Below are 26258 nucleotides of genomic sequence, written 5' to 3'. Positions count from 1 at the left end.
GCCACCGCCCGACCCCCGCTTTTTCATATTTTTAGACCTTTGCCCTCCCTGCTAAGCAATGTGTTGGCTCTGTTCAGGGACATCTGCCTCCAGAGTATGCCTTTCTCCCCACTGAGAATGACTTTTAATCTTGGAGAATTAGGGATTGAAGATCTGAGAGCTCTCAAAGCAATCCACTGGATGACACAGAGTGATTGGACATTTAGGTGTGGAGTTAGTGCAGACTGTACAGATTTTGAGTTTCAGTGATGCACACCTGAATCTTATGGACTGTTAGAAGACAATGTGAGGGAGTCGGGTGGTAGCACACGGGTTAAGTGCATGTGCCTCAAAGCTCAGGGACCAGCATAAGGATCCCAGTTCTAGCCCCCGGCTCCCCACCTGCAGGGGAGTCGCTTCTCAGGCGGTGAAGCAGGTCTGCAGGTGTCTGTCTTTCTCTCCTCCTCTCTGTCTTCCCCTCCTCTCTCCATTTCTCTCTGACCTATCAAACAATGACAACATCAGTAACAACAATAATAACTACAACAACAATAAAAAAACAACAAGGGCAACAAAATGAAAATACATAAATATAAAAAAGAAAAGAAAAGTCATTTCAATTCGCTACTAGTGGCCTACGGACACTATGAGGGGAACAGACATACATTTTGAATTTCCAAGTGAGGGACAAAGGTGGTGTGTCAGGTTTAGAGTACTTTCCTGATCTATTGGTCAGAAGAAGATGCACAAACGCAAATAAACATAGTGGGGAGGCAGCTGTCAATCATTCAGTACATATTTATTGAGCATCTACTATGTGCTGGGTGTTGTGTTAACAGCTGGTAGAAAAGACAGTATTTTATAAAAGTGTTGAATAAATCCACCTAATAGATGCCTCTACAAGAAGCAAGAACTCAACTGGGACTCAAAGAGAAAGGAATCTTCAGTGAGAAAAAAATGCTTCAGTCACCCCTCAGGGGCCCAGGTCGAGTGCTTGGGGTGGGTACATGCGGGGGCAGTCACACACTTGGGATATTGGAGGGACTGTTGGGGTCACCTATCTGCAGACCTAGGTTGCATAATATTTTAATTCCTCATTTAAAAAAAATAGCATAATCTTTAAAAAACTTATTTATTTGATTCGATAGGACAGAGAGAAATTGAGAGGGAAAGGAGATAGAAAGGGAGAGAGTCTTCCATTGTTACCAATCATCTCTATCAGGAACAACACAATAGACCCCTTTGTGGGCCCCCATAGTACCTTGCCCTCAACTTGGATCAACAACGGTAGAGAATGTTCCACCCTCTGAAGGGAGGCTGGACAACATACTCTATGTTTCACCTGAGGAAGATGGGTCGATACTGGGGCAGCTTAGAATGTTCCTACTCATGACCACAGAATGTGAGCTCAGAGCTACAGGGATGCAGAGGTCACATAGGCTCCTAAGCTAAATATGGGCCCCAGATCACATCAAATCGATGGGGTTTACAGTCAACAACATTTATATAACTCTTCCATATTTGGAAGCTACTCTCTTCCCTGATCCAGCTTTCTGGTCCTTCTGCCAGTCATGACATCACCTCCCCAGACAATAATTAGGATCTACCTGCATATCAGATTTCAGGCTCAGGCAAAAAAAAAACAAAACAAAAAAACCACTAATATAGCCACAGGCCCTTTGGAATATAACTAAAATATACCTACTAGCTATCTACAAAATGGAGGACCCCCCCAACTCTTCATCTGCACTATTCCAGCCTTTACGTCCATGATTGGTCAACAATTTGTTTGGCTTTGTATGTTAACTCTCTTTTCAACCACCAGGTTCCGGATGCTAGCATGATTCCAACCAGACTTCCCTGGACAGAAGACCCCACAAATGTGTCCTGGAGCTCTACTTCCCCAGAGCTGCCCCACTAGGGAAAGAGAGAGACAGGCTGGGAGTATGGATCGACCTGTCAATGCCCATGTTCAGCAGAGAAGCAATTACAGAAACCAGCCCTTCCACCTTCTGCATCCCACAATGACCTTGGGTCCATACTCCCAGAGGGTTAACTACTACAACAATAAAATACAGGCAACAAAAGGGAATAAATAAATATAAAAAATGTTTGAAAAAAGTAAAAAAAAAAAAAAAGAATAGGAAAACTATCAGGGGAGGGGGTGGGATACAGAGCTCTGGTGGTGAGAATTGTGTGAAGTTGTACCCATCTTATCCTATGGTTTAGTCAGTGTTTCCTTTTTATAAGTAAAAAATTAAATAAAAAAAAAAGAAAGGGAGAGAGTCAGAGAGATGACTTCACTGCTCGTGAAGTTTTCACACTGCAGGTGGGGACTGGAGGGCTTGAACCCTGGTCCTTGCACATGGTAACATATACATTTAACCAAGTATACCACCATCCAGCCCCTTACTTGCCCCTTATAAAAATATTTCTCTTATTTATTTCATGTGAGGTAGAAAGGAGAGAGAGGATCCAGAGAGTCACTTTGTCAGATCAATGCTTTGTATATGACGTACCAGGAGTTGAGTCAGAATTTCAAATACCCAAGTCCTGTGCTCCTGTTGAATTATTTCTCCAATCACTCTCCCGAGTTTCCCCCCAGGAATAATTATGAAGAAACACACACACACCCTTGGGCTGGGGAGCTGGATCAGCAGTCGAGTATATGCCTTGCATGTACAAGGTCCCTAGGAATGAACAGCGTTATGATCTCTCTTGCTCATGAAAGAAAGAGAGAAGGAAAGAAGGAAAGAAAGGAAGGAAGGAAGGAAGGAAGGAAGGAAGGAAGGAAGGAAGGAAGGAAGGAAGGAGAAGAGAAAGGAAAAGAAAAGGGGCTGGGTGGTAGCACAGTGGCACAAAGCATAAGGACCAGCAGAAGGATCCCAGTTCCAGCCCCCGGCTCCCCACCTGCAGGGGAGCTGCAAGCGGTGAAGCAGGTCTGCAGGTGTCTGTCTTTCTCTCCTCTTCTCTGTCTTCCCCTCCTCTCTCCATTTCTCTCTGTCCTATCCAACCACGACAATGACATTATCAACAACACTAATAACTACAACAATAAAACAACAAGGGCAACAAAAGGGAATAAATAAATATTAAAAAGAGAGGAAGAAAGGAAGAAAAGGAAAGAAGGGAGGGAGGGAGGGAGAGAGGGAGGAAGGAAGGAAAGGAGGGAGGAAGAAGAAACAGTCTCTGGCACTCAATAGGTGGTCAATAAACATTCCTTCCTCACTCGTTCACCTTCCTCAGCCTCCTGGGAAATCCCCCTTTTCTGCCCCTCCCCCCCACATCTAGAAGGGAGTCTGGATTTTCAGTTTTCTTGGGAGTGAGCCCTAGGATGTCCTGTTATTTTACAAATGTTGGAGTTCAGTTGTCTGGGAAATTAGGTCAGGGGACAACAACTAGCCCAGGTGACAAGTGGTCAGTAAGTAGGGTTCTGTTCCCAGACAGAGTGAGGCCAGGAGCCATAGTTGTTCCTGAAGAGCCTTCCCTGCAGGGCGATGGCAAGAGCAAGCCTAGTGCTAGTTGTCTATGATTCCTACTTAACTGCAGCTCTGAGGACCAACCCCAAGTGCGGCTGCCCTGCTGGGTCTGCAACTCCAAGCAGACACAGCCCCTGCCAGCATCCTGAAGGCACCAGACAGCTGCCCTGGGCCTGGAGCAGGATGGAGCTGGGGCTCAGGACTCTGTGGAGAAAATCGACATGGACTTGGGTGGCTGAGGTTCAGAACTGTCTGGGAGCAGGGGAGGACATGGACTCTGTTACATGAGATTCTCCATTGCTTGGGGTTTTCAGATGTGCTCAGATATACCCCCCCAAGGCTGTTCCTCACTGCATGTTCCTGCAAGAACCAGAGGAGACCAAGGAGAAAACATGGAAGGTGAAAGAAAGAGAGGAGGGAGAGAGAGAGAGAGAGAATTCTATTTGGTGGCTCACATCAATTCTGAAAGTTTAAGCTTTCTGGATCTCTCAGGGTTCCTTCCATTTTGCTTTGCTTTGCTTTATTTTGTTCTGCACTGGGGTCTTGCTTCACATATGTGTCATTTCACCACTGCCATTGGATTCTTTTCTTTTCCTTTTAAATTTCAGACAGAGAGAGGAAGAGAGACACTACAACTCTGCTCCACCATGCATGAAGCTTCCCCTACTGCTATGTGGTGTTTGGGGCTTCAATTCGGGTCCTTGGACATGGTAAAGTGTGTGTTTTAGTGGTGAAGCATCTCCCAGCCTCTTGGAGGGTTGTTTTGTTTTATTTTGTTTTGTTTTGTCTTGCCTCTAGGGTTATTGCTGGGGCTCAGTGCCTGCACTATGAATCCACTGCTCCTGGAGGCCATTTATTTCCATTTTGTTACCCTTGTTATTGTCATTATTGTTACTGTTGCCATTGATGTCACTGTTGATGGATAGGATAGAGAGAAATGGACAGAGGAGGGGAAGACAGAGAGAGGGAGACAAAGAGACACCAGCAGGCCTGCTTCACCGCCTGTGAAGCGACTCCCCTGCAGGTGGGTAGCCTGGGGCTCAAACTGGGATCCTTATGCCCGTCCTTGTGCTTTGCACCATGTGCGCTCAACCCATTGTACTACTGCCCAGCCCCCTCTTGGAGGGTTTTTAAGTGATTTTCTTTTTTTTTTTTTTAATGTTTTTAAAATTTTATTTATTTGTTTTCCCTTTTGTTGCCTTGTTGTCTTTTTATTGTTGTTGTAGTTATTATTGTTGTTATTGATGTTGTTGTTGGATAGCACAGAGAGAAATGGAGAGAGGAGGGGATGACAGAGAGGGGGAGAGAAAGATAGACATCTATACACCTGCTTCACTGCCTGTGAAGAAACTCCCCTGCTGGTGGGTAGCCGGAGGCTCGAACTGGGATCCTTAGGCCGGTCCTTGCACTTTGAGCCACGTGCACTTAACCCACTGCGCTACCGCCCAACCCCCTTAAGTGGTTTTCTTATTCTAAGCTGGTGGAGCATCTCCTCAGTCTTGAAGTGTAGCCAAAAGGCCTCTGGAGCTCCTGTGGTAGGTTCTCACTGGATTCCAGCTATGAAACGCCTGGCCATTCTCAGTTGAGGCCTTAGCACCCATGCTCTCTGCTCTGTGGCAGCTGTGTGCTCTGGGAGAAGGGGGAGTTCAGGCCCAGGGCTGTCCACTTGGGCCTCTGCCCAGGAGAAGTCCCACTGAACCAATATGTGAGAAGTCCCATGAGCCTCCAGTCCTCCAGGATAAACACAGCAGTTGGGTGGGGCAGAACTGGGCTCGGAACCATCAGCGTGTCCAGGCCTGTGTGAGCCTATGGGGGTGAGGAGGAACTACAGCCTGGAAACTTCTTCCAGGACTGCCAGTGCAGGCTGGGGAGTAGGATGAGGAGTGGGGAGCCATGACCCTTAAAGAAAAGGCTGTGCAGGTGAGAGACTCCCCTTTGCCTCTGTTCTTCTGCACCAAGGAAGACATTCTCTATGCCTGCCTTTCTCTACCCCTCCCACCACTGAACAGATTCCTGGGGCCCACGTGTGTGTTGTAAGGAGTAAGGGGGCAGTAGGGCAGGGCAGAGGCTCTTTCCTAGGACTAGAGAGGGGTCGCAGTGCAGACTGCAGTCAGGTGTGATATGGGGCAGTGCAGGGGATGGACGAACAGAAAATACCCATGCCCAGGCTGGCCCAGCATCCTTACCTCCACCCAGAGAAGACCTGGCCAGCCCCCCTTGCAGGGCCCACTGAATTCAGTGACTCCTCTAGTTACCAAGCAACTGGCATGAGAGTCCACATGAAAATCCCAGGTGCTTTGAATGGAGGGTGAGAACATGGATGTCAGCTCCAGTGGCTCTCCCTCCAGTCCCAGGGCTGGGCAGGAAGCCCTATAAGGCCACTTGTTTTTTCTCTATCTGGATCTAGAGGGTCATTGGAGAGTCCAGTGATCGCTCTCACAGACTCTTCCTTCTTACGATCCCCTGGGCTCCAGCCCTCAGATCTAAGGACACAGAGTGACTAGAAGGCCAAGTCAGGGCACCCTCTGAGCACCAGTGTGACTCAGGAGTGTTCATTCCTGGAGTCCTTCCTAGAATCGTTCTTTCCCCGTAGATCCAATGAACAACGTAGAGGACGGTGACACCATCGTGGAGCAGGACACTCTCACGGACCCTGGGGACTCCTGAAGGCAAGTGTTTGCCTCTCATTCCTCACAGCTCACAGAGACAGGCTCCCTGCCCACACTGGCGCCTCTGACCCTGGAGTTCACACATCTGTGGACCCAGATGCCCTCCCTTGCCAGCAGTAGGCAGAACTTTTCCTGAGCCGGGCCCAGAGCACTGCCCTGCCCCAGTCTGGGACACTCACACTCCTTCATCATGCCGATGTCCACACAGCGCTTGAGCCGGCAGGCCTGGCAGTGGCGCCGGTTGTCCTTGGTGATGCGACAGTCTCCACTGAAGGGACAGGTGAACAGTGCCTTCCTCTTCATGCTTCTCCTGCCAAGACAGCACACACCTCGATAGGTCACCAGACTTCCTACCCCTAAACCCAGCCTGTGGGGACCCCAGAGGAGTGGGAATCACCCTAGAGCAAGGTGTTTCCAGTGACGCCCATACACACACACTCACTGTGCCAAAGGTACTCACTCTGCTTGCAATACTGCTTTAAGAAATCTTTCCATATAGCACTTCCTCCCCCCTTTTTATCACATAGGAGATATATGAGGGTATTAGCTTAGCTTTTTTTTTTCTTTTTCTTTTTCTTTTTTTTTTTTTTTTTTTTTGCCTCCAGAGTTATTTCTGGGGCTCTGTGCCTGCACCACAAATCCACTCCTCCTCGAGGCTATTTTCCCCCTCTTGTTGCCCTTGATTATTTTTTAATCGTTGTTGTAGTTATTATTATTGTTCTTGTTATTGATGCCATTGTTGTTGGATAGGACAGAGAGAAATGGAGAGAGGAGGGGAAGACAGAGAGGGGGAGAGAAAGACAGACACCTGCAGACCTGCTTCACTACCTGTGAAGCAACTCCCCTTCAGGTAGGAAGCCAGGGGCTGCAACCGGGATCCTTATGCCTGTTCTTGAGTTTTGTACCATGTGCGCTTAACCCTCTGTGCTACAGCCTGACCCCCCAGCTTAGCTTTTTTTAAAGTATATTTTCTGGAATCTTTAGTGTAGCCTCATTGCTTTGTCTGAGTCATTATGAGAGGTGGTGAGGATGCGAGTCTCAACTTTAACCCTTCTTGGACGCAGAACTCTATACCCAGAACACCCCTGATCTAGAGACAGATGTATGACAGGTGGATAGAAGAAGGAAAAGGAGTCCAGACCACAACTTCAGACACACAGTAAACTTTCCCAGAAAGACTAGAGACCAGATAGCAGATGGCCCCCTTCAAAAGGCAGAGGAATGAAGAGCCACCCGAGTGTCCTTCCAAGGAAGTCAGCACTCCCTTGGTGACCTATGTGAAATGGTGGTTGTGTGTGCTTGCACAGGTGTGTGTGTGTGTGTGTGTGTGTGTGTGTGTGTGTGTGTGTGGTGTGTATGCATCAGCTCATGGGAAACTTAGGAGCTCTTTTTTCCTAACTCTGCTTTCCTCTCTTAATACACAGGACTTTGAGGGTGCTACATAAGGGACAGTTATCTCCCTGGAAGCTTCTCCTCACCTCCTCACCCTTATCTGAAAGGGTGGTCTGGTCTCTCACAGGGACCAGCCAGGGTCAACCCCACAGATGACTGAGCTGGGGCAAGATGGCGGCAGGACTGTTGACTCTGAGCAGGGGCATCTGTCAGGTTGCTATGGTGATGGCCAAGCCTCCACGGTACAGAACCCAGGTCCCTTTCCTGGAGTTGAGCTAGTAACAAACTCCCGGTTCTCCTTCACAGGACCACACACATAGGGCTTAGGACAGATACACTCAGCAGTCAATCAACACACTCACTCCAACAAGCAGACAGACAGATGGGGTCCAGACCTGCTTTACCCATGGGATGGGGAGAAGTGAGCTGGAGAACGGCTCTTCTGGCATCAAACTCCCAGATCCTTAGTGGACCCAGAGATTGGAAAGGGCCCCCTTCACTTTGTAGACAAGACCACTGAGGCAGAGAAACTTATCAGTGAGGCAATTCAGCAAGGAGTGAAGGCTCCCAAGATAGGAGTGTAAAGGGTGTGGAGATGAACTCTTGGGGGCCAGGTGGTGGTGCACTTGCTTAAGTGCATACTTTACAATGAGCAAGGACCTGGGTTCAAGCCCCTGGGGCCCAACTGCAGGGGGAAAGCTTCATGCATGGTGAAGCATTGCTGCAGGTGTTTTTCTGTCTCTTCCCCTCTCTCTATCACCCCCCCTCAATTTCTGTCTCTATTGGATAATAAATTTTTTTAAGTGAGAGAGATTAACTTTTAACTTTCTGGATGGAACATACTGTCAATATTTTCACCCTGAAAATTCAAAGTACTAATGTAGCCACTAATGACTTTGGACCTTGACTGTAGTACTCTCCTGCTTCAATCCACACTACCCAGGGGAGTTGAGCACAGGACTAGCATGTCTGGACCCCCAGAGACTCCAGGTTCATTCTCTGGCACCACTACAATCCAGAGTTAAGTGGTGCTCTTCTCTCTCTCTCTCTCTCTCTCTCTCTCTCTCTCTCTCTTTAAAAAAACACATTACTAACATCAGACCAGGGGACTGGGGGTGGGGGTGGGGCAAATACCAAGCTGGGGGTTAGGTCTAGCCCTAAGTTCAGTTCACCTAAGCTCTGGTAGTGACAACCCAGCAGAGACTGTAAGCCTGGTTCTTCCTGCCTTTATGGAAACAGAAAGCCTTTCTCCGTGAGCCTTTGCACCTCCCCTGCTGCTTTCTGGAGGGACAGAGAACATGGCTGAAACTTGGTGATAGCAAAGGCTGCCCAGCAATGACCACCCATCAGCCATCAATTTGGTGCATTTCTAGGACATGAGACTGGGGTCCCTTTATTCCTCCTCTTTCTGAATTTGTGATTCTTGTGGCTTCACCTGTGACCACAGATGCTTCACTCCACAACCCCCATAATTCCCTAAACCTTCTCAAGTGCAGACATTTCTAATTTGATGAAAATGCTTCTCTCTCTTTCTCTCTCTCTTTCTCTTCCTACAACCATGCATTCTGCCCAGGGGCTTAGGGGCTGCTCTGTCTTCTACCCATTCCCTGTCCAGCTCAGAGCTCTTCCTGTTAATTCTACAGGGCCGAGGGCACCAAGGAGAGCAAACATAGTGGCTCCACCAGGTACATGAACCCAAACCTCTCACCAACCCTGTGCTGGGAGCTTCAAGTACCCTACAACCCAAAGAAAGAGGCATCTAGCATCCTACTGAACACTCTCCTACACCCCCCCTCAGGATCTCAACCCCTGCCCCCAGGACATACTTGCTCAGAAAGATATTTTGGAATGTTACTACCTGTCTTATTCCTTTCTTGATGTGTAAATCTGAAGTTCCACACACAGGACATTGTAGAAAACTGCTCAGCTCAACTGCTTTATCTGATAGTAGGAATGAACTCAAGTGTGGCTGAGAATCCAAAAGAATGCAGAGCAGGTGACATGAAAACCCTGGGAGAAAAATCAGGGTTGTTGCTCCTGGCTCTGTAGCCATGATGCGAAGCTCAAGAGTACTGGGGAAAAGGGGAAAGAAGAGGAAAAGCACAACGATGAAGGAAAAGAAGGGGAAGGTTGAAAAGATAGGAGAGAGAGGAGAGAGACCACCTGGGGCAGCAATAAGAAAGGATTAGAACGACTTCAGGAACCCATCAAACCAACAGTGAGTGCAAACACATGTGGCTGATGGACAGAGAGGAGCCTAGGGAGAGATTAAGTGACTGGTAACAGTCCAGCAGTTTACCAGTTGAGACACCACCTCCAGTCTATTTCACCAACAAGAAGATGGCTGAAGGGAGGAGAGGACTCCCATAAGACTCACCAAACACAACTGTGAGTCTCTTACTACTGCCCCCAGAATCTGTAGCAGCAGCAGGGAGGCCCTGTGCTGACACCAGGGGACAGAGAACTAGGCAGGAAATTCAGGAGATCTATACCTTGGTGGCCTAGCAGTGGGACTGTGAGAGTCTCTTTGCATAACCAGTGGATTACCTCTGCCCCACCCTGCTTTATCTTTTGGTCAGGAGTCAGTGATTAAGCTAAGAAGCCTACTTATAGTTTAAAAACCCTCAGGCTCCCATAGCCTACAGGGAAGAAAAAGAACAAAAGAGGCTTTTAAGCCACTGAGCTCCAACTCAGGGATTAAAATAATATTGAAACAACTGTCAATTTCCACAACTGTGAGCTCTTTACTTAGACACAAGTCAATCCAGCAAGAGTGATAAGTAATTTGAAAAGTACTGAGAGGGGATCTCATAACATACTATATAAACTGGCTAAACCAATAAGAAGAAATATTGGAGAAATGAACCAGGACAAGAGTCAGCTAAAAGTCCCCCAAAGGTTGAAGCACAATATAATGAGGTCAATATCCAAACACTAGTTAAGGAAATAATTACAGGAGTGAGTAAAGAGTTTGAAAGAATTGTCACCAGAAATGCAGAAACAACAAATGAGACTCTGGAAGAAAACACTAATTATCTCAAGGTTATTAGAGAGCTGAAAGCTGAAATAGCTAAGAACACAGCTAGCTGAACAAGCTAAAACAGTATCAGAACAGGGTAACAAAACATAAACTCCAGAGTCAGGCGGTAGCGCAGCGGGTTAAGTACATGTGGCGCAAAGTGCAAGGACTGGCAGAAGGATCCCGGTTTGAGTCCCCAGGTCCCCACCTGCAGGGGAGTTGATTCATAGGCGGTGAAGCAGGTCTGCAGGTGTCTGTCTTTCTCTCCCCCTCTCTGTCTTCCCCATCTCTCTTCATTTCTCTCTGTCCTACCCAACAATGATGACATCAATACCAATAATAACTACAACAATAAAAACAACAAGGGCAACAAAATAAATAAATAAATAAATAAATAAATAAATAAATGCTTTAGAAAAATAGGAAAAAAATAGATGAACTCCAGAAAACAGTAGGGGGGAGAGAGAATACAATAAATGAGGCTGAAGGAGAGGGAAGGAAGGAAGGAAGGAAGGAAGGGAGGGAGGAAGGAAGGTAGGTAGAAGAGAGAGAAGGGGGAGAAAAGGAAGGAAACAATGGAGGAAAGAAAATGTTTTAAATCCCTCTGGCCAGACTCATATCTCCCAAGGGGGCTCAGATCTGGGGGAAAACAGTAGCCGTCTGTAGCCACACTGGTGGCTCAGTGGGGGAGAGCACAGGACTTGCACACATGAGGCCTGAGTTTGATCCCTGGCACTGCATATGCTGGAGTGATATTCTGGTCCTCTCTCTTATGAAAGAAACAACTTGTCTAGAATGCAACCAGTGTCACACCTTATACAGAAGCCCACCAAATAATGTGTCTTTTAAACATATATATTTGTATGTATTTATTACTAGACAGAGACAGAGAAAAACTGAGAGGGAAAGGGGACATAGAAAGGGAGAGAGAGAGAGAGAGAGAGAGAGAGAGAGAGAGAGACAGAGAGACCTGCATCCCTGCTTCACCACTCATGCCCCTATGGTGAGGACCAGCAGCTTGAACCTGGATCCTTGCACATTGTAATGTATGTGCTTAACCAGGTGTGCTACCAGCTGGCCCCATTATTAAAGCAATGTAGAAAGCAGTCTGTGAACCTATGAAGCTCTTTAATTTTATTTTAAAATATAGTAACCAGGGGATGGGTGGTGGTGCACTTGTTTGAATACACAGGTTACAATGCACAAAAAAAGACCTGGGTTCAAGACCCAGTCCCCACCTACATGGGGAAAGCTTTGTGAGTGGGGAAGCAGTGTTGCAAGTGTCTCTCTATCTCTCTCTATCACAGCTTCCCTCTTGATTTCTAGCTGTCTCTATCCAATAAATAAAAACGATCACAAATTTTTAATAAATAAATAAAAACGATATAGTGACCAGCTCACCCTCAGCTCCTCTAAGTATAGGCTTGGGGGAAAGGCCCAGGAGTTGTTGCTGGGAAGCTGGAGATTACACATCTCACAGAGTACCCTCACGCTCTGGAACTCCAGGGACAGAAAGCCCCTCTCTAGCTCCAGAAGGCGACCCCTGCCTTTCTCGGAATTCAGAGCCAGGAGTCAGCCTTTCACCTGTGCCCGGCAGAGATGGGTGTCTGCCAGACAGCAGGCCCTGTGGGCTCTCAGGCCCATTTCTTCCTCATTCTCTTGCCTTCTTGGGACACTTCCACACATGTGGCTGTCATCTAGCCTCGTGAGAGCAGCCAGACTGGCTGGCCCTGGTGCTGCATTTTGTCCTCAAGATCCACGCCCTGCCCTGCCTTCCCCAGTGCTAATTGCCCGGGAGCTGGTTTTGGTTTTGAGAAACAAGAGCCTTGGGTTTGCATGGGAGACTATTGCTGCAGCTGTTCTCCAGGCCTAGACCCTGTCATCCTCTGGATAGCTGGCGATTATGCCCCAGTGAAGGAAGGGGGGCAGGGGTGGTGCAACTGGGCTAAATATAGATGCCGTTTCTAGAAAGCCAGGGGTGAGAGAGGACATTGACCAGTTCTGGTGCCAGAGGCCAATTCATCAAAACATGAGAGACAGGCGGCTCTCAAAAAGCCTCAAGGCCCTGGGGACAGTAGACGGCTGAAGAAGGCATCACTCAGCCCCCGGTGGTGTAACCACCTAGTGTCTTCTCCGGTAGGTGGTCCCTGAGGGCAGAGAATGACTTGTCTAGCCCAAGCCTGCAGCCAAGCCCCAGCTTCTGAGCACCACAGAGGATCCAGAGCTGTGGCTCAGGACCCAGCTGGTGTCTTCACAGGAAAGACCCACGTGGACAGACGGGAGGAGACATGGGGCGTAGTGGGGACCTCAGGGTAGAGGAGCTGGAGAAAACAAATTTTTTAAAATACCATTTAATATTTATTTATTTATTTTCCTTTTTGTTGTCCTTGTTGTTTTTTATTCTTATTGTAGCTATTTATTGTTGTTATAGTTGATGTCATCATTGTTGGATAGGACAGAGAGAAATGGAGAGAGGAGGGGAAGACAGAGAGGAGGAGAGAAAGACAGACACCGGCAGACCTGCTTCACCGCCTGTGAAGCGACTCCCCTGCAGGTGGGGAGCCGGGGGCTCGAACCGGGATCCTTACGCCAGTCCTTGCGCTTTGTGTCACCTGTGCTTACCCCACTGTGCTACCGCCCGACTCCTGAGAAAACAAATTTAGACACAGCCAAAAATTGAGAGAGAAGGGGACCGGGTGGTGGCACACCTGGTTGAGCCCACATGTCATATTGTGCAAGGACCCAGGTTTGAGCCCCTGGCCCCCACCTGCAGGGAGAAAGCTTTGCAAGTGGTGAAGCAGGGCTGCAGGTGTCTCTCTGTCTCTCTCCCTCTCTATTTTCCCCTTCCCTCTTGATTTCTGGCAGTCTCTATCCAATAAATAAAGATAATAAAAAAAATTGAGAGGAAAGGGGGGCACAGAGAGGGCGAGAGACACCTGCAGCACTGCTTCACCACTTGTGAAGCTTCCCTCTGCAGGTGGGGACTGGGGCTCAGACCTGGATCCTTGTGCACTGTAACAAGTGTGCTCAACCAGGTGCGCCACCACCCGGCCCCTGAGAAAACAAAAAATTCCCCCCCCTCTGGGGCTTCATGCCAACACAATCCCATAGCTCCCAGAAGAATTTTCTTTTCTTTTCAAATTTCAGATAGACATAAAGAGGGAGAGACACATGCAGAGACAGATAGACAGAGAAAGGAGAACACTACAGCACTGCTCATGAAGCTTCCCTGGTACATTACATGATGCTCCCATGTAGTCCTGGGGTTTGAACCTGGGCCCTCGCACAGGGTAAAGTAGAGACTCTACCAGGTGAGCCGTCTCCTGGCCTCCAGAGAAAACAACCTTAAAGGGAAGTAAAGTGACGGCAAGGGAAGCGGCACAGTGGATAAAGAACGTGAGTTCCTTAGCTTGATCCCTCGCAACACTTCTGCTAGAGCAATGCCCTGGCTTCCTCTCTCTTTCTCATAGAGAAATAAATCCTTCCATATCTAAAAAAATGAAGGAGGGTAAACACAGTGGTAGAGAGTGTGTTTTCTTTGGTGATGGTGGTGGTGGTGGGGGGGGATAATTTGGCCTTTAACACAGTGAACCCATGTCTGAGAACTCATCCTGTGGGTAGAGCAGCCCACGGGCCTGGGGCACAAGCATAGCGGTAGTGATGGTCAGATGATGTGGAGAAGCTGAAGAAGACAGAGCCCAGGTGCCCACTGTGGAGGACTGGCTCATCCCATCACAGCACAAAAGTAGTGCAACTGTGAAACCACAGAAGCAGAAGTCGGCAATGGAGCAAGCTGGCAGAAATGACCTATGGCAGAAAGATGGGGGATGCAAATTGATGAGAGTAGTGTACACACACACACACACACACACACACACACACACACACACACACTTTTCATGATTAGTCAACAATTTGTTTGGCTTTATATGTTAACTCTTTTTTCAGTCACCAGGTTCCAGATGCTACCATGATACCAACCTGACTTTGCTGGACAGACAACTCCACCAGTGTGTCCTGGGGCCTCACCTCCCCAGATCCCTGACCCACTAGGGAAAGATAGAGACAGGCTGGGAGTATGGGTCGACCTGTCGATGCCCATGTTCAGTGGAGAAGCAATTACAGAAGCCAGACCTTCTACCTTCTGCATCCCACAATGACCTTGGGTCCATACTCCCAAAGGGTTAATGAACAGGAAAGCTATCAGGGGAGAGGATGGGACACGGAGCTCTGGTGGTGGGAATTGTGTGGAGTTGTAACCCTCTTATTCTATGGTTTTTGTCAGTGTTTCCTTTTTATAAATAAATTTTTAAAAATGGCAAAAAAATTCTGATAGTTTATTCTCCTCTACTCTATTCCTACTTCTTGGTGTCTGCTTAATTAACATTTTGTCCTACCTTATATCTTACTGCCTTTCAGTCACCAAGTTGCAGATGCTACTGTGATTCCATCCTGACTTCCCTGGGCAGACAACTTCACTATGTCTTAGAAACTCACTCCTCCAGAGCCCTATCCCATTAGGGAAAGATGGAAACAGGCTGAGGCTATGGATCCACCTGCCAACATTCATGTCCAGCGGAGAAGCCATTACAGAAGCCAGAACTCCCACTTTCTGCACCCCAAAAAGAATTCTGGTCCATACTCCCAGAGGAAGAGAAGGGGGGAAGATGACTAGAGGCCTCTGAAACCCAATTCCATCAGGACCCAGAGAGAGAAGAGGAAAAAAAAAAGAAAGTACACTATGAAGCAGTAATAGGAATAGGTGTGACTTAGAAAGGAAGAGAGGGGGAGTCGGGCTGTAGCGCAGCGGGTTAAGCGCAGGTGGCGCAAAGCACAAGGACCAGCATAAGGATCCCGGTTTGAACCCCGGCTCCCCACCTGCAGGGGAGTCACTTCACAGGTGGTGAAGCAGGTCTGCAGGTGTCTGTCTTTCTCTCCCCCTCTCTGTCTTCCCCTCCTCTCTCCATTTCTCTCTGTCCTATCCAACAACGACGACAACAACAATAATAACTACAACAATAAAACAACAAGGGCAACAAAAGGGAATAAATAAATAAAATAAATATTTAAAAAAAAAAGAAAGGAAGAGAGGGCAGGACCACAGAAAAATGGGCAAGATAGGAGTCAGGTGGTGGCAGCAGCGGGTTAAGTGCAAGTGACGCAAAGCACAAGGACCGGCATGAGGATCCTGGTTCGAGCCCCCAGCTCCCCAACTGCAGGGGAGTCACTTCATAAGTGATGAGGCAGGTCTGCAGGTGCCTATCTTTCTCTCCCCTTCTCTGTCTTCCCCTCCTCTCTCCGTTTCTCTCTGTCCTATCTAACAACAACGATATCAATAACCACAACAATGTTAAACAACAAGGGCAATGAAAGGGAAAATCAATCAATAAATAAACATATATAAAAAAAATTTTAAAAAGAAAGAAAAATGGGCGAGAATGTACATACAAATGTAGACAGATGGCTATAGGAGTAAGAGTCAATCCACATCTGTGATCTTCAAAGGACCACTGCAGTTTCTAGTGGAGGGAGTGTGGACATAGAATTCTGGTGGTGAGAAAGGTGTGAATTGTACCCCTGTTGTCTCATAGTCTTGTAAAACAATACTGAATCATGAATAAAAAAGATTCTGGTAGTGGACATAGTAACTTGGGAATAATGACTATTTCTGGGGCTGAAGGAGGAACCTGAGAATTGGGTCAAGAGGAGATTTACTTTGGACTTTCATGCCCTATTGAACTTTTGGGCATCTTTTCTTAATTCAGGCTTAACCTGCACAAATAATCTCCTGTCCTCTATAACTACTTAAACATTTAAAATAAATACAGGCTTTGGTTAGATCTATTTGGATTCAAATCCTAAAGCACAACCTTGAGTAAGTTATTTGCCTCAGTTTGCACATCTGTAAAATGAAAACAGCCCAGTGGCAGGGTGGGGGTAGGGCTTGCTGTAAGGGCTAAACAAAGGAAACAGAACAAAGTAAATACAGGGAGAGGGAAGTAAGAGAAGCTGGCAGCTAGGTGACATGGGGAAAACTGCTGAAGGGTGGTATTAAGCCATCCAACGAGGGCATGAGAGATAGCTCACCCAGTAGAGTGCACACTTTCCTGTGGAAGGGCAGAGATCTGGGCCACAGGTACCACATGGTAGCACCAGGCAATGCACCAGGAGACACTCTAAGATCAGTGGAACAGAGCTGAAATATTTCTCCTATCTATCTATCTATTTATCTATCTACCTATCTATCATCTATCATCTATCTATCTATCATCTATCTATCATCTATCTATCTATCATCTATCAACTATCTATCTATCATCTATCTATCTATCATCTATCTATCTATCATCTATCATATGCCTGTCTATATCTGTGCAGAGCTTTGCATCAGAAGCTTAAAGCTTAGTGTCATTTCATTTATTTTATTTATTTAAATATTTATTTATTATGTGAGGTGATAGAATGAAGGAGGAGGGAGAAAAGGAAAGAATGAGAGACTAGAGCACTGCTCAGTTCTGGTGAAAGGTGGTGCCAGGGACTGAACCTGCAGCCCTGAGGGACTCAGGTATGTAAGCTGGCACTCTAATAGGCTGAACTGTCTCCTGGGCCCCTAGTGCTGCCGTGTGGGTTACTGCTCCTCCTTGCCCAAGCTACAGTGAGCACTGCCAGCTCCGCTGAGCTCCAGTCAGTCCCCAGGAAACCTTTCATGTGACAGTCTCATGGAGTCCCTGGCCCTCCCCTTTCTTTTCCACATCTGAGATTTAGTTCTTTCTATCCAGGGACTTTTTTCTCAGAGACCACTACTGACACAGCTGGGTGACATACATTCCAGGTTTCACTCCAGAAGAGAGGGACAGATTATCTGTACTCAGAAATAAGACACTTTAAAAGGACAGTAGCAATAGTTTCCATTTACTGAGAACCTCTCCATATCATTTCCAACATGCTCATGGCAGCCTTCCCACACGTGTGTGTTTGGGGGGTAATGGAGTAACTTACTTTATAGGTGACAAAAGAAGACAATGGACAGTTAACTCACTTCGTTAATATCACATAGCTAATATATGCCAAAACTGGAAATAGAGTCAAAATGTGTTTGATGTTAAGCTCTGCTATTCTTCTTTTATATAAGTCTTTTCAAAATTTTTAATTATCTTTATTTATGGGACATAGTCAGAAATCAAGGAGGAAGAAGGAGATAGAGAGGGAAAGAGACAGAGAGACAGCTGCAGCCCTGCTTCACCACTCATGAAGGATTCCCCCTGCAGGTGGGGACCAGGGGCTTGAACCTGGCTCCTTGCATAGTGCAATTTGTGCACCTAACCAGGTGTGCCACTGCCTAGCCCCTGCGCTATTCTTAAAACAAAAAAACACTTTAAAAAGATTCATTTTAGGGGGTAGATAGCATAATGGTTATGCAAAGAGATTCTCATGCCTGAGGCTCTGAAGTCCCAGATTCAATCCCCCGCACCACCATAAGCCAGAGCTGAGCAGTACTCTGGTGTTTCTGTGTCTTTCTCTCTCTGCATCTCTCTCCAAAATAAAAAGAAAAGAAACGGATTCATTTCTATTAATATGAAGAGAAAGAGAGAACCAGGGCATCACTTTTGTAAATGCAATGCCAGGGATCAAACACAGGACCTCATGATTCGAAGCCCAGTGCTCTAGTCATTGTACCACCTTCTAGTCCTCCTCCTCCTCTTGAAGCTACCATATCTCAACCCAAGGAGAGTTCAAAGTTCAAGAGTGAGAAAGCAGAGATTGTCCTGAGTCCTCCACTAGGATAAAGTTGGCACCGGGGTAGAAGTGCACCTGAGTGGGTATTTTGGAGGGGTGGGGTAAGCCCTAGCTGCCCTCACATCATCCTGCACTGCCACAGTACAGAGAGGAAACGGGGGGGGGGGGTGTTGAGAGCGGGGTCCATGCAGATGAGCCCCCGTTAAAGTGCTGGGGTGCTAAAGAAATCAAACACTAGGGGAGTCGGGCGGTTCAGCGGGTTAAACACATGTGGCACAAAGAGCAAGGACCGGTGTAAGGATCCCGGTTCGAGTCCCTGGCTCCCCAACTCCAGGGGAGTTGCTTCACAGGCAGTGAAGCAGGTTTGCAGGTGTCTATCTTTCTCTCCCCTTCTCTGTCTTCCCCTCCTCTCCTCTCTCCATTTTTCTCTGTCCTATCCAACAACAATAAAACAAGGGCAACAAAAGGGAATAAATAAATAAATATTAAAAAAAAAAGAAATCAAACACTGGTCACAAAGAAACGGAATTGCTTCACCATGTCCTCCTCTGCCTTCTCGACCACTCCAGTGAGCTCCCCTACCAAATATTCTGGCCTTCTCCACTCAAGTTTCTGCACATTTCTCTTGCTCCATCTGTAGACGACCCCCTCACTTCCCTCCCTTCTCCTCCATAAGCAGTTTGGAGGAGGCCAGCTGCCACTCTGACCTGGACAAAGTTCTCTCAAGCAATGCTAACTACTTAGTCACTCATTCACCTGGGTCCCCACCTGGATGACACTCCTCCCCTGCTCTCCATTCATGCCTCTAAACATTTTTGAGTTGCCCTTGTTTCTCTGTTTCCCCTCACATCACGGCTATTACAGACATCAGCTGGGTCAACTGACTGAGAGCCAGAACATTCCTCGTGTTCCTGGATCTTCACCAGCCCGCCTTTTGCCCCCACCCCCCTGGAACACCACAGGACTCAGAACTAACAAGATTCCGGAGGATCTTGGGGCTGGCGAACAAGGGGCATCATCCCATCTGTCCCTGCTGGCACGGCATTGGCAGCGCACAGCTTCAAAGCATCCTAACCAAGGATGTATCGGCAGAAAGATGGAGAAGTCAGCAGTGATGTATTTCTAGGCTCATGTTCCAGGACCACCAGGTGACTCCCAGGACTTGGACCTGCCCCTAAAGCAGTGCTCTCTGACTGAGCAAGCTCCCTGAGGACAAAGACTCGGTGGCACTTTATCTGTGTCTTCCCAGGGCTGTGGTACTTGGCCCAGAGATGGGATCCACTGCCCACCTAGACCTCCATTTTGAGATCAGGCTTTCACAAGTGACAACAGGAAATGTGAGCAACTGTTCTGACTAAACCATAATGGAAAAATACCACACAGAAACTGGGGAAAGTGTGGAGAAATTATGTCCATACCATCCCTTTGCACTGGTTAAATTCTATAGTCACACCATTGTTGGTATGCTTCTAAAACCCCTTCTGTTTCATTGGTTTAACCCCCCTGCTTAACACTGTATTCTATTCACATAACCACTGGTAACTAAGCACCACCCTGGCTGCAGGGCATTGGTTTAATCCCCACTGGTTCACGATGTCTTTTTGCCCCACCCTCTCTACGTCACATCCTGTTTCCACCCTACTTGGCGAGTATATATATAAGGACAGGATTGTGAATATAGCTTAGCTTAGATTGTGCTGCGTTCCACATGAATAAAGAGATACTGCTTCCCAGCTCAGCCATGAGTCTCTGGTCATCTGTCTCCTGCCCTCGAAGCTAGCCCGGCATAATGGCGCCCTGAACAGGGACTGGCACACCATGAGGATTGATCAGTGACTTCTGCACCCTCGCTCCTAATGGAAGCACTGAGGGAGGCTGCTGGGAGTCTGTGGCCTCAACATTTCCACCAATCAGTGACCATAGAACCTTGTTTTTCTAGGTCTTTTCTGTTTAGGGACATCTGATGTTGGGACTTTGAGCCAGAATCCCTGTAGATTCTATCGGAGTGAAGTGAACCCAGCACCTGTGTTCTCTGGACAGCACCCGACAGCTGCTGTGCACTCAGAGGCAGCAAGAGCACTTCAGGGCTGTGCTCAGGCCCATCTTAAACAGCAGAACAGCAATCCAGTGCAAAAAAAAAAAAAAGTGGCACTAAGTAGAGCTTGAGAAGAACATTCAATAACACAAGAGCTAAGACAGAAGGCAAAAGGTCAATATCACCTTGTCTGACCCAAGCTAGAGTATAGAGTGTGTATCGTAGGGGACATGGGTCTTCCACTGCTCTGGTCATGTCCACATGTGGCCAAAAAAAAGCAAGTACTGACTGGGGGATTCCCAGAAAATTTTAGCAGGCAGGCAGGCAGGCTTGCAAACATGAAACCCACAGGCACTGAGAATCGACTGTTGTGGTTGTCTATCTTATTAACTGAGATTCAAACCAAGCGACCACAGTGGTATTGGCGCACCAGACAGTACAGCCAGATTCAGTCAGCAAGCTGAGAGTATGTAACAGATTTTCCTGCCGGAGGCTCTGAGATCCCAGGTTCAATCCCCAGCAACACCTTATGCCAGACAGCCAAACAGTGCTCTGCTCAATAAATAAATAAACAAAATAGTGAATAAACAGGGCCAGCACAATGGTTCAGCTGGATGGTATGTCTGCCTTGCCATGGCATGCATGTGACCTAAGTTCAATCCCTGCCCACACTGCACTGGAGGAGGCCTGGGTGCTCTGGTGTTTTTCCTCTGTGTCCCTATGAAAAAATCAGCCCATAGGGGCCAGGTGGTGGTGCACCTGGTTAAGTGCACACATTACAGTGCACAAGGACCCAGGTTCAAGCCCCAGATCCCCACCTGCAGGGGGAAAGCTTCACGAGTGGTGAAGCAGGGCTGCAGGTGTCTCTCTGTCTCTCTCCTTCTCTATCTCCCTCTCCCCTCTCAATGTCTCTCTCTCTGTCCAATAATAAATAAAATAAAATAAAATAAAATAAAATAAAATAAAATAAAATAAAATAAAAATCAGCCCATAGTGGTGAAGCCCCAGCAGCAACCACAATGAAGACAGAGGAACTTCGATCTTTCGTGCTTTACAAAAAGGAAGTAAGGGGCTGACAAAATAGCTCACTAGGATTGTGCGAGGCTTTGACACTTTACCATGAGTGTGATCAGGTCCCCATCATGCTGGAGGAAGCCTCAACACTATGGGGTCTCTCTCTCTCTCTCTCTCTCCTTCTTGGCAGGGGAGTCGTTTCACAAGCAGTGAAGCAGGTCTGCAGGTGTCTGTCTTTCTCTCCCCTTCTCTGTCTTCCGCCTCTCTCCATTTCTCTCTGTCCTATCCAGCAACAACATCAGTAACAACAACAATAATAACCACAACAATGATAAAAACAAGGGCAGCAAAAAGGAAAATAAATCAATAAAATATTAATTTAAAAAAGAGGGGGAGTCAGGCGGTAGTGCAGTGGGTTAAGCGCATGTGGCGTGAAGCGCAAGGACCAGCTATGGATTCAGTTCGAGCCCCCGGCTCCCCACCTGCAGGGGAGTCATTTCACAGGCAGTGAAGCAGGTCTGCTGGTGTCTACCTTTCTCTCCCCCTCTCTGTCTTCCCTATCTCTCTCCATTTCTCTCTGTCCTATCTAACAATGATGACATCAATAACAACAATAAAAAAGGGCAACAAAGGTAAAATAAATAAATAAATAAATATAAAAATATTTTTTAAAAATAATTTTTTTTAAAAAAAGGAATTAAGTCAGGTCAGAGAGGGAAGTAGCTGAATGGTAGGGTTCATGCCTTGAATGTACAAGGCCCAGAGTTTAATCCCCAGAACCTCATAAAATGGAAAATGGTGCCCTGGTCTCTCACTCATTAAAAAAAAAATTGGAAAGGAGGGCTGGGTGGTAGCACACTTGATTAAGTGTATATATTACCATGCACACAGACCTGGGTTCAGGCCCCTGGTCCCAATGGCAGAGGGAAAGCTTCACAAGTGGTGAAGCAGTGCTGCAGGTATCTCTGTCTCTCTCTCTCCCTCTCTCTCTCTCCCTCTCTCTCCTTCCCAATTTCTCTCTGTTCTATCAAGTGAAATAAATAAAGTTTAAATAAAAAGACCAAATTAATTTTTTTTAAAAAAAGGGGGTGCTGGGGAGACAGCATAATGGTTATGCAACAGACTTTCATGTCTGAGGTTCCAAGGTGTCAGGTTCAATCCCCAGCAACACCATAAGCCAGAGCCGAGCAGTGCTCTGGTATTTCTCTGTGTTTCTCTGTATCTCTGTCTTATTACAATAAATAAAATAAAATAAAATAAAATAAAATAAAATAAATAAGAAAGACAAGGGTAATAGAGATACAAGGCTGACTGAGGATGGGACAACCAGGCCAAAGCAGTCTGCTGTTCAGAGTGCCAGGCCTTGCAGGCACTATGACCATCACAACAACAGACTCTAGGGGGCCTAGAGAGAGGGGGGAAAGGGGGCTATGGTATTAATGTGCCCACAGATAACGCGACCACACTACCGGTCAGTGGCAACATGAATGAGCAATCACACTTCTCCATCCATTCTGCCACCTACCACACTGGACATCAGGGGCCTGTGTTCCCTGCACACAGATGCCTAAAATGGCCACGTTTCAAAGGCTCTCGGCCTAGCGAGGAAGCCAAGGGCAGGAAGCACAGGAACACATGGGCTGCAACGAGTCTGTCGGAGATCTGACCTCCCACAAACCACATTCCAGAAAGCAGCCACCTCAGGGCCCCGTCTCCCAGAGATGGACCCCAAAGGGGGTGCACATCCCGGAAAAAGATGGGACCCGAGGGTGGCGATTCCATAAACCCTGAGAGCTACTTGAAACTTTCGGGTCGCAGATTCACCAGCTATGACCTTCATGAGACTCGCCATATTGCCAGCTCCTGGTCCAGTGCCTGGAGCTTAGACGTTTGTGCAAATCTGGTGGGGGAGCACGCGGGAGAGAAACAACAGGAAGGTGGATGGCTGCAGAGGTTTCTCCTTATCTTCACCAGGACAGGCTTCCACAGAGGATGTCAGCACTGATATATCAGACTCTAACTTGCGCTGCTCATACTTCCTGTCTGTCAAAGTGCTGTTCTATATGTCATCTCACGGGCCCTCAGGTTAGCTCTCTACAGTAGAAGGGCCAGGACCAACGCACTCAGCTGATGTGACTGAAACACAGAGGAGACAGGAGGTTGGGCACAGCCCACATAATAGACCACACGTCCTGGTTTGTTTGGATGGGGTGCCCTGTTGTAGGTGTCCTGACTTCTTCTTCATGCTCTCTTAGAAGGTAGCACCCCACTCCCAGACTATGTCTGGGTGACAGCTGGGACACATGGCCCAGACTCCAGAAGGTCTAGCCTGCAGCAAGAGCAGAGGAAGGAGAGACGTGGCAACAGGAACTAGAACCAGCGATGCTGCTGGTCTGGTTCCCCGAGCTGGGGAGCAGCCTGCTGGGAAACGAATGAGGCACGTGAGCCAGGCCAAGCAGGCAATTAGCACCCACAGAAACCCCACGGCCCAGGGACAGCTTCAGGCAATGAAACTGCTGGGGCCTACTGGCTCCAGGGATGGTGGGCAGGTGAGCTGGTACCCTGCTTTGTAGACGAGCCTCTGAGCTGAAGGAGACTGGAGGAAAGTACCAACGAAGTCTAGACTCTGATCTCTCTGTCTCCCCTACCCCCTCTTCTCACCTCTAGGGTTATTGCTAGAGCACAATGCCTACATGACTCCACCACTCCTGGTTTCCTTTTTTTTTTTAGCAGAAGTTAAGAAACAGAGAAGGAGGTTGCCAGGCAGTGAGGGGTGCACCTGGTTAAGTGCACACACTACAGTAAGCAAGGACCTGGTCCCCACCAGCTGGGGGAAAGCTTCACATGTGGTGCATCAGGGCTCTTGGCGTCTCTCTGTCTCTTTCCCTCTCTCTATCTCCCCTGCCCCTCTCAATTTCTTTCTGTATCTAATAATTAATCAATTAATTTTAAAAAGAGAGTGTGAGAGAAGGAGAGGGAGAGAGAAACAGAGAAGACACTTACAGAAATGTTCTACTGCTTATGAAACATCCCCCCTGCAGGTGGGGACTGCGGACTTGAACCCAGGTCCTCACACATGCATTTCCTGGGTGAGCCACCACTGGATCCTCTTGATGGCTAAAGCACTGATCTTCACTATGTTGACCTCCAACCAAGGCACAGAAGTTCTGTTTTGGCGCTCTCTCTCTCTCTCTCCCTATCCCCCCTCTCTCTCCGTCTCCCTCTCTCTCTCCCTCTCCCTCTCCCTCTCCCTCGCCCTCTCCCTCTCTCTCTCTCTCTCCCTTCCAGATGTTCAGTTCTCATGGATTCCAGACCCAGCCTGCAATTCACTCTTTCCCATTCTCTTATCCCACCTTTGGATACGACCAGTATTCCTTTAGCCTTTCCGGTACCTTTTCACTACTGTTTGTATTTGTGGTGCTGGGCTTATGTGAGAAGAGAAAATCTGGAGACTGGGTGGTGGTGCACCTGGTTAAGTGCATATGTTACAGTGTGCAAGGACCTGGGTTCAAGCCCCTGGTCCCCACCTACAGGGGGAAAGCTTCATGAGTGGTAAAGCAGGGCTGCAGGTGTCTCTCTGTCACTCTCCCTCTCTACCTCTCCCTCCCTCTCAATTTATGGCTATCTCTATCCAATACATAAATAAATAAATACAATTAAAAAATTAAATTAAAAAAAAGAAGAGGAAATCTTCTGGCAGAAACTGACCTGAACACACGGGGATGCTGAACCACTGAAAATGTAGCCTGGACACTCTGAGGTTGGCTTTCTGACCCGGAATAAACAACTCATGGGTGAGGACAAGGATGCAGACTAAGTGAGGAGACCCAGTGGGTAAGGTGTACAGTTCTCAGGTTCCCAGAAACAGCCTGATTTGAAAGGGAGGACGAGCTCTGAGATCAGGTTTCTGGGCTCTCCCAAGGACAGGCTGCCTTTCAGATTAGGAAGTTAGGTCATCAGTCAGTGAGGAGATTCACTCCAGGACAGCATGTGAGTCAGTGCAGGGGGCTGTGGGTCCAAGGCTGGTGGGAAGACAGACCTACAGAGAAGTCTCAGGAAAGCACTTGCTTAGACACAAGTGGGGAGTGTCCAGCCTAAAGGCTGTCTATCATTGGTCTGGCCATGCCAAGGCAACCATAGGTGGACCTTGAAATTCAACAAGTCGGGAGTCCGGCAGTAGCGCAGGGGGTTAAGCGCAGGTGGCGCTAAGCACAAGGACCAGCGGAAGGATGCCGGTTCGAGCCCCTGGCTCCCCACCTGCAGGAGAGTCACTTCACAGGCGGTGAAGCAGGTCTGCAGGTGTCTATCTTTCTCTCCCCCTCTCTGTCTTCCCCTCCTCTCTCCATTTCTCTCTGTCCTATCCAACAACAATGACATCAATAACAACAACAATAAAAACAACAACAAGGGCAACAAAAAGAATAAATAAATAATTTAAAAAAAAGAAAGAAATTCAACAAGTCCAGGAATTCTTTTTATTTTATTATTATTATTTTTGTTACCACCAAGGTTATTTCTAGGGCTCGGTGCCAGCACTGTGACTCCATGGCTCCTGGTGGCCATTTTTTTCTTTCTTTGTTTTTTTAATTTGATAGGACAGAGAAAAATTGAGAAGGAAGAGGGGGATAGAGAGGGAGAGAAAGACAGATACCTGCAAACCTTAACCTTCACCATTAGTGAAGCTCCCCCCCCCTCAGGTGGGGAGGGGAGCGGGAGCTGGAACGCAGGCCCTTGCCCACTACAGCACGTATGCTCAGCCAGGCACACTGCCTCCAGGCCTCCCAGTAAGTCTAAGAGCTTTTGTTCATAGCAACATTCAACCCTGGTTCTCAAATTGACCATTTTGCAGGGCCCACAGGTAACTATGAGTATCCAAGTGGCCTTGACTTAGAGGGTCAGAGGCCATAGCTGGAGCTGGGGGGAGGGCATGGCCT

General features: G+C 47.6%; 1 protein-coding gene across 3 annotated transcripts in view; it reads right to left on the bottom strand.

Moving 5' to 3' along the window:
* VDR (vitamin D receptor) overlaps positions 1–26258 on the bottom strand; it is an 82873-nt gene that overhangs the window by 23454 nt on the left and 33161 nt on the right. For all 3 annotated transcript variants that reach the window (XM_007516224.3, XM_060195477.1, XM_060195476.1), the window contains one exon: positions 6307–6437. In XM_007516224.3, coding sequence (XP_007516286.1) covers positions 6307–6437 — 131 coding nt within the window. The remainder of the gene's footprint in view (positions 1–6306; positions 6438–26258) is intronic.

Source organism: Erinaceus europaeus, chromosome 7 (genome assembly GCF_950295315.1).
Source record: "Erinaceus europaeus chromosome 7, mEriEur2.1, whole genome shotgun sequence".
NCBI lineage: Eukaryota > Metazoa > Chordata > Mammalia > Eulipotyphla > Erinaceidae > Erinaceus > Erinaceus europaeus.
This window is presented reverse-complemented; position numbering and strand designations above follow the sequence as displayed.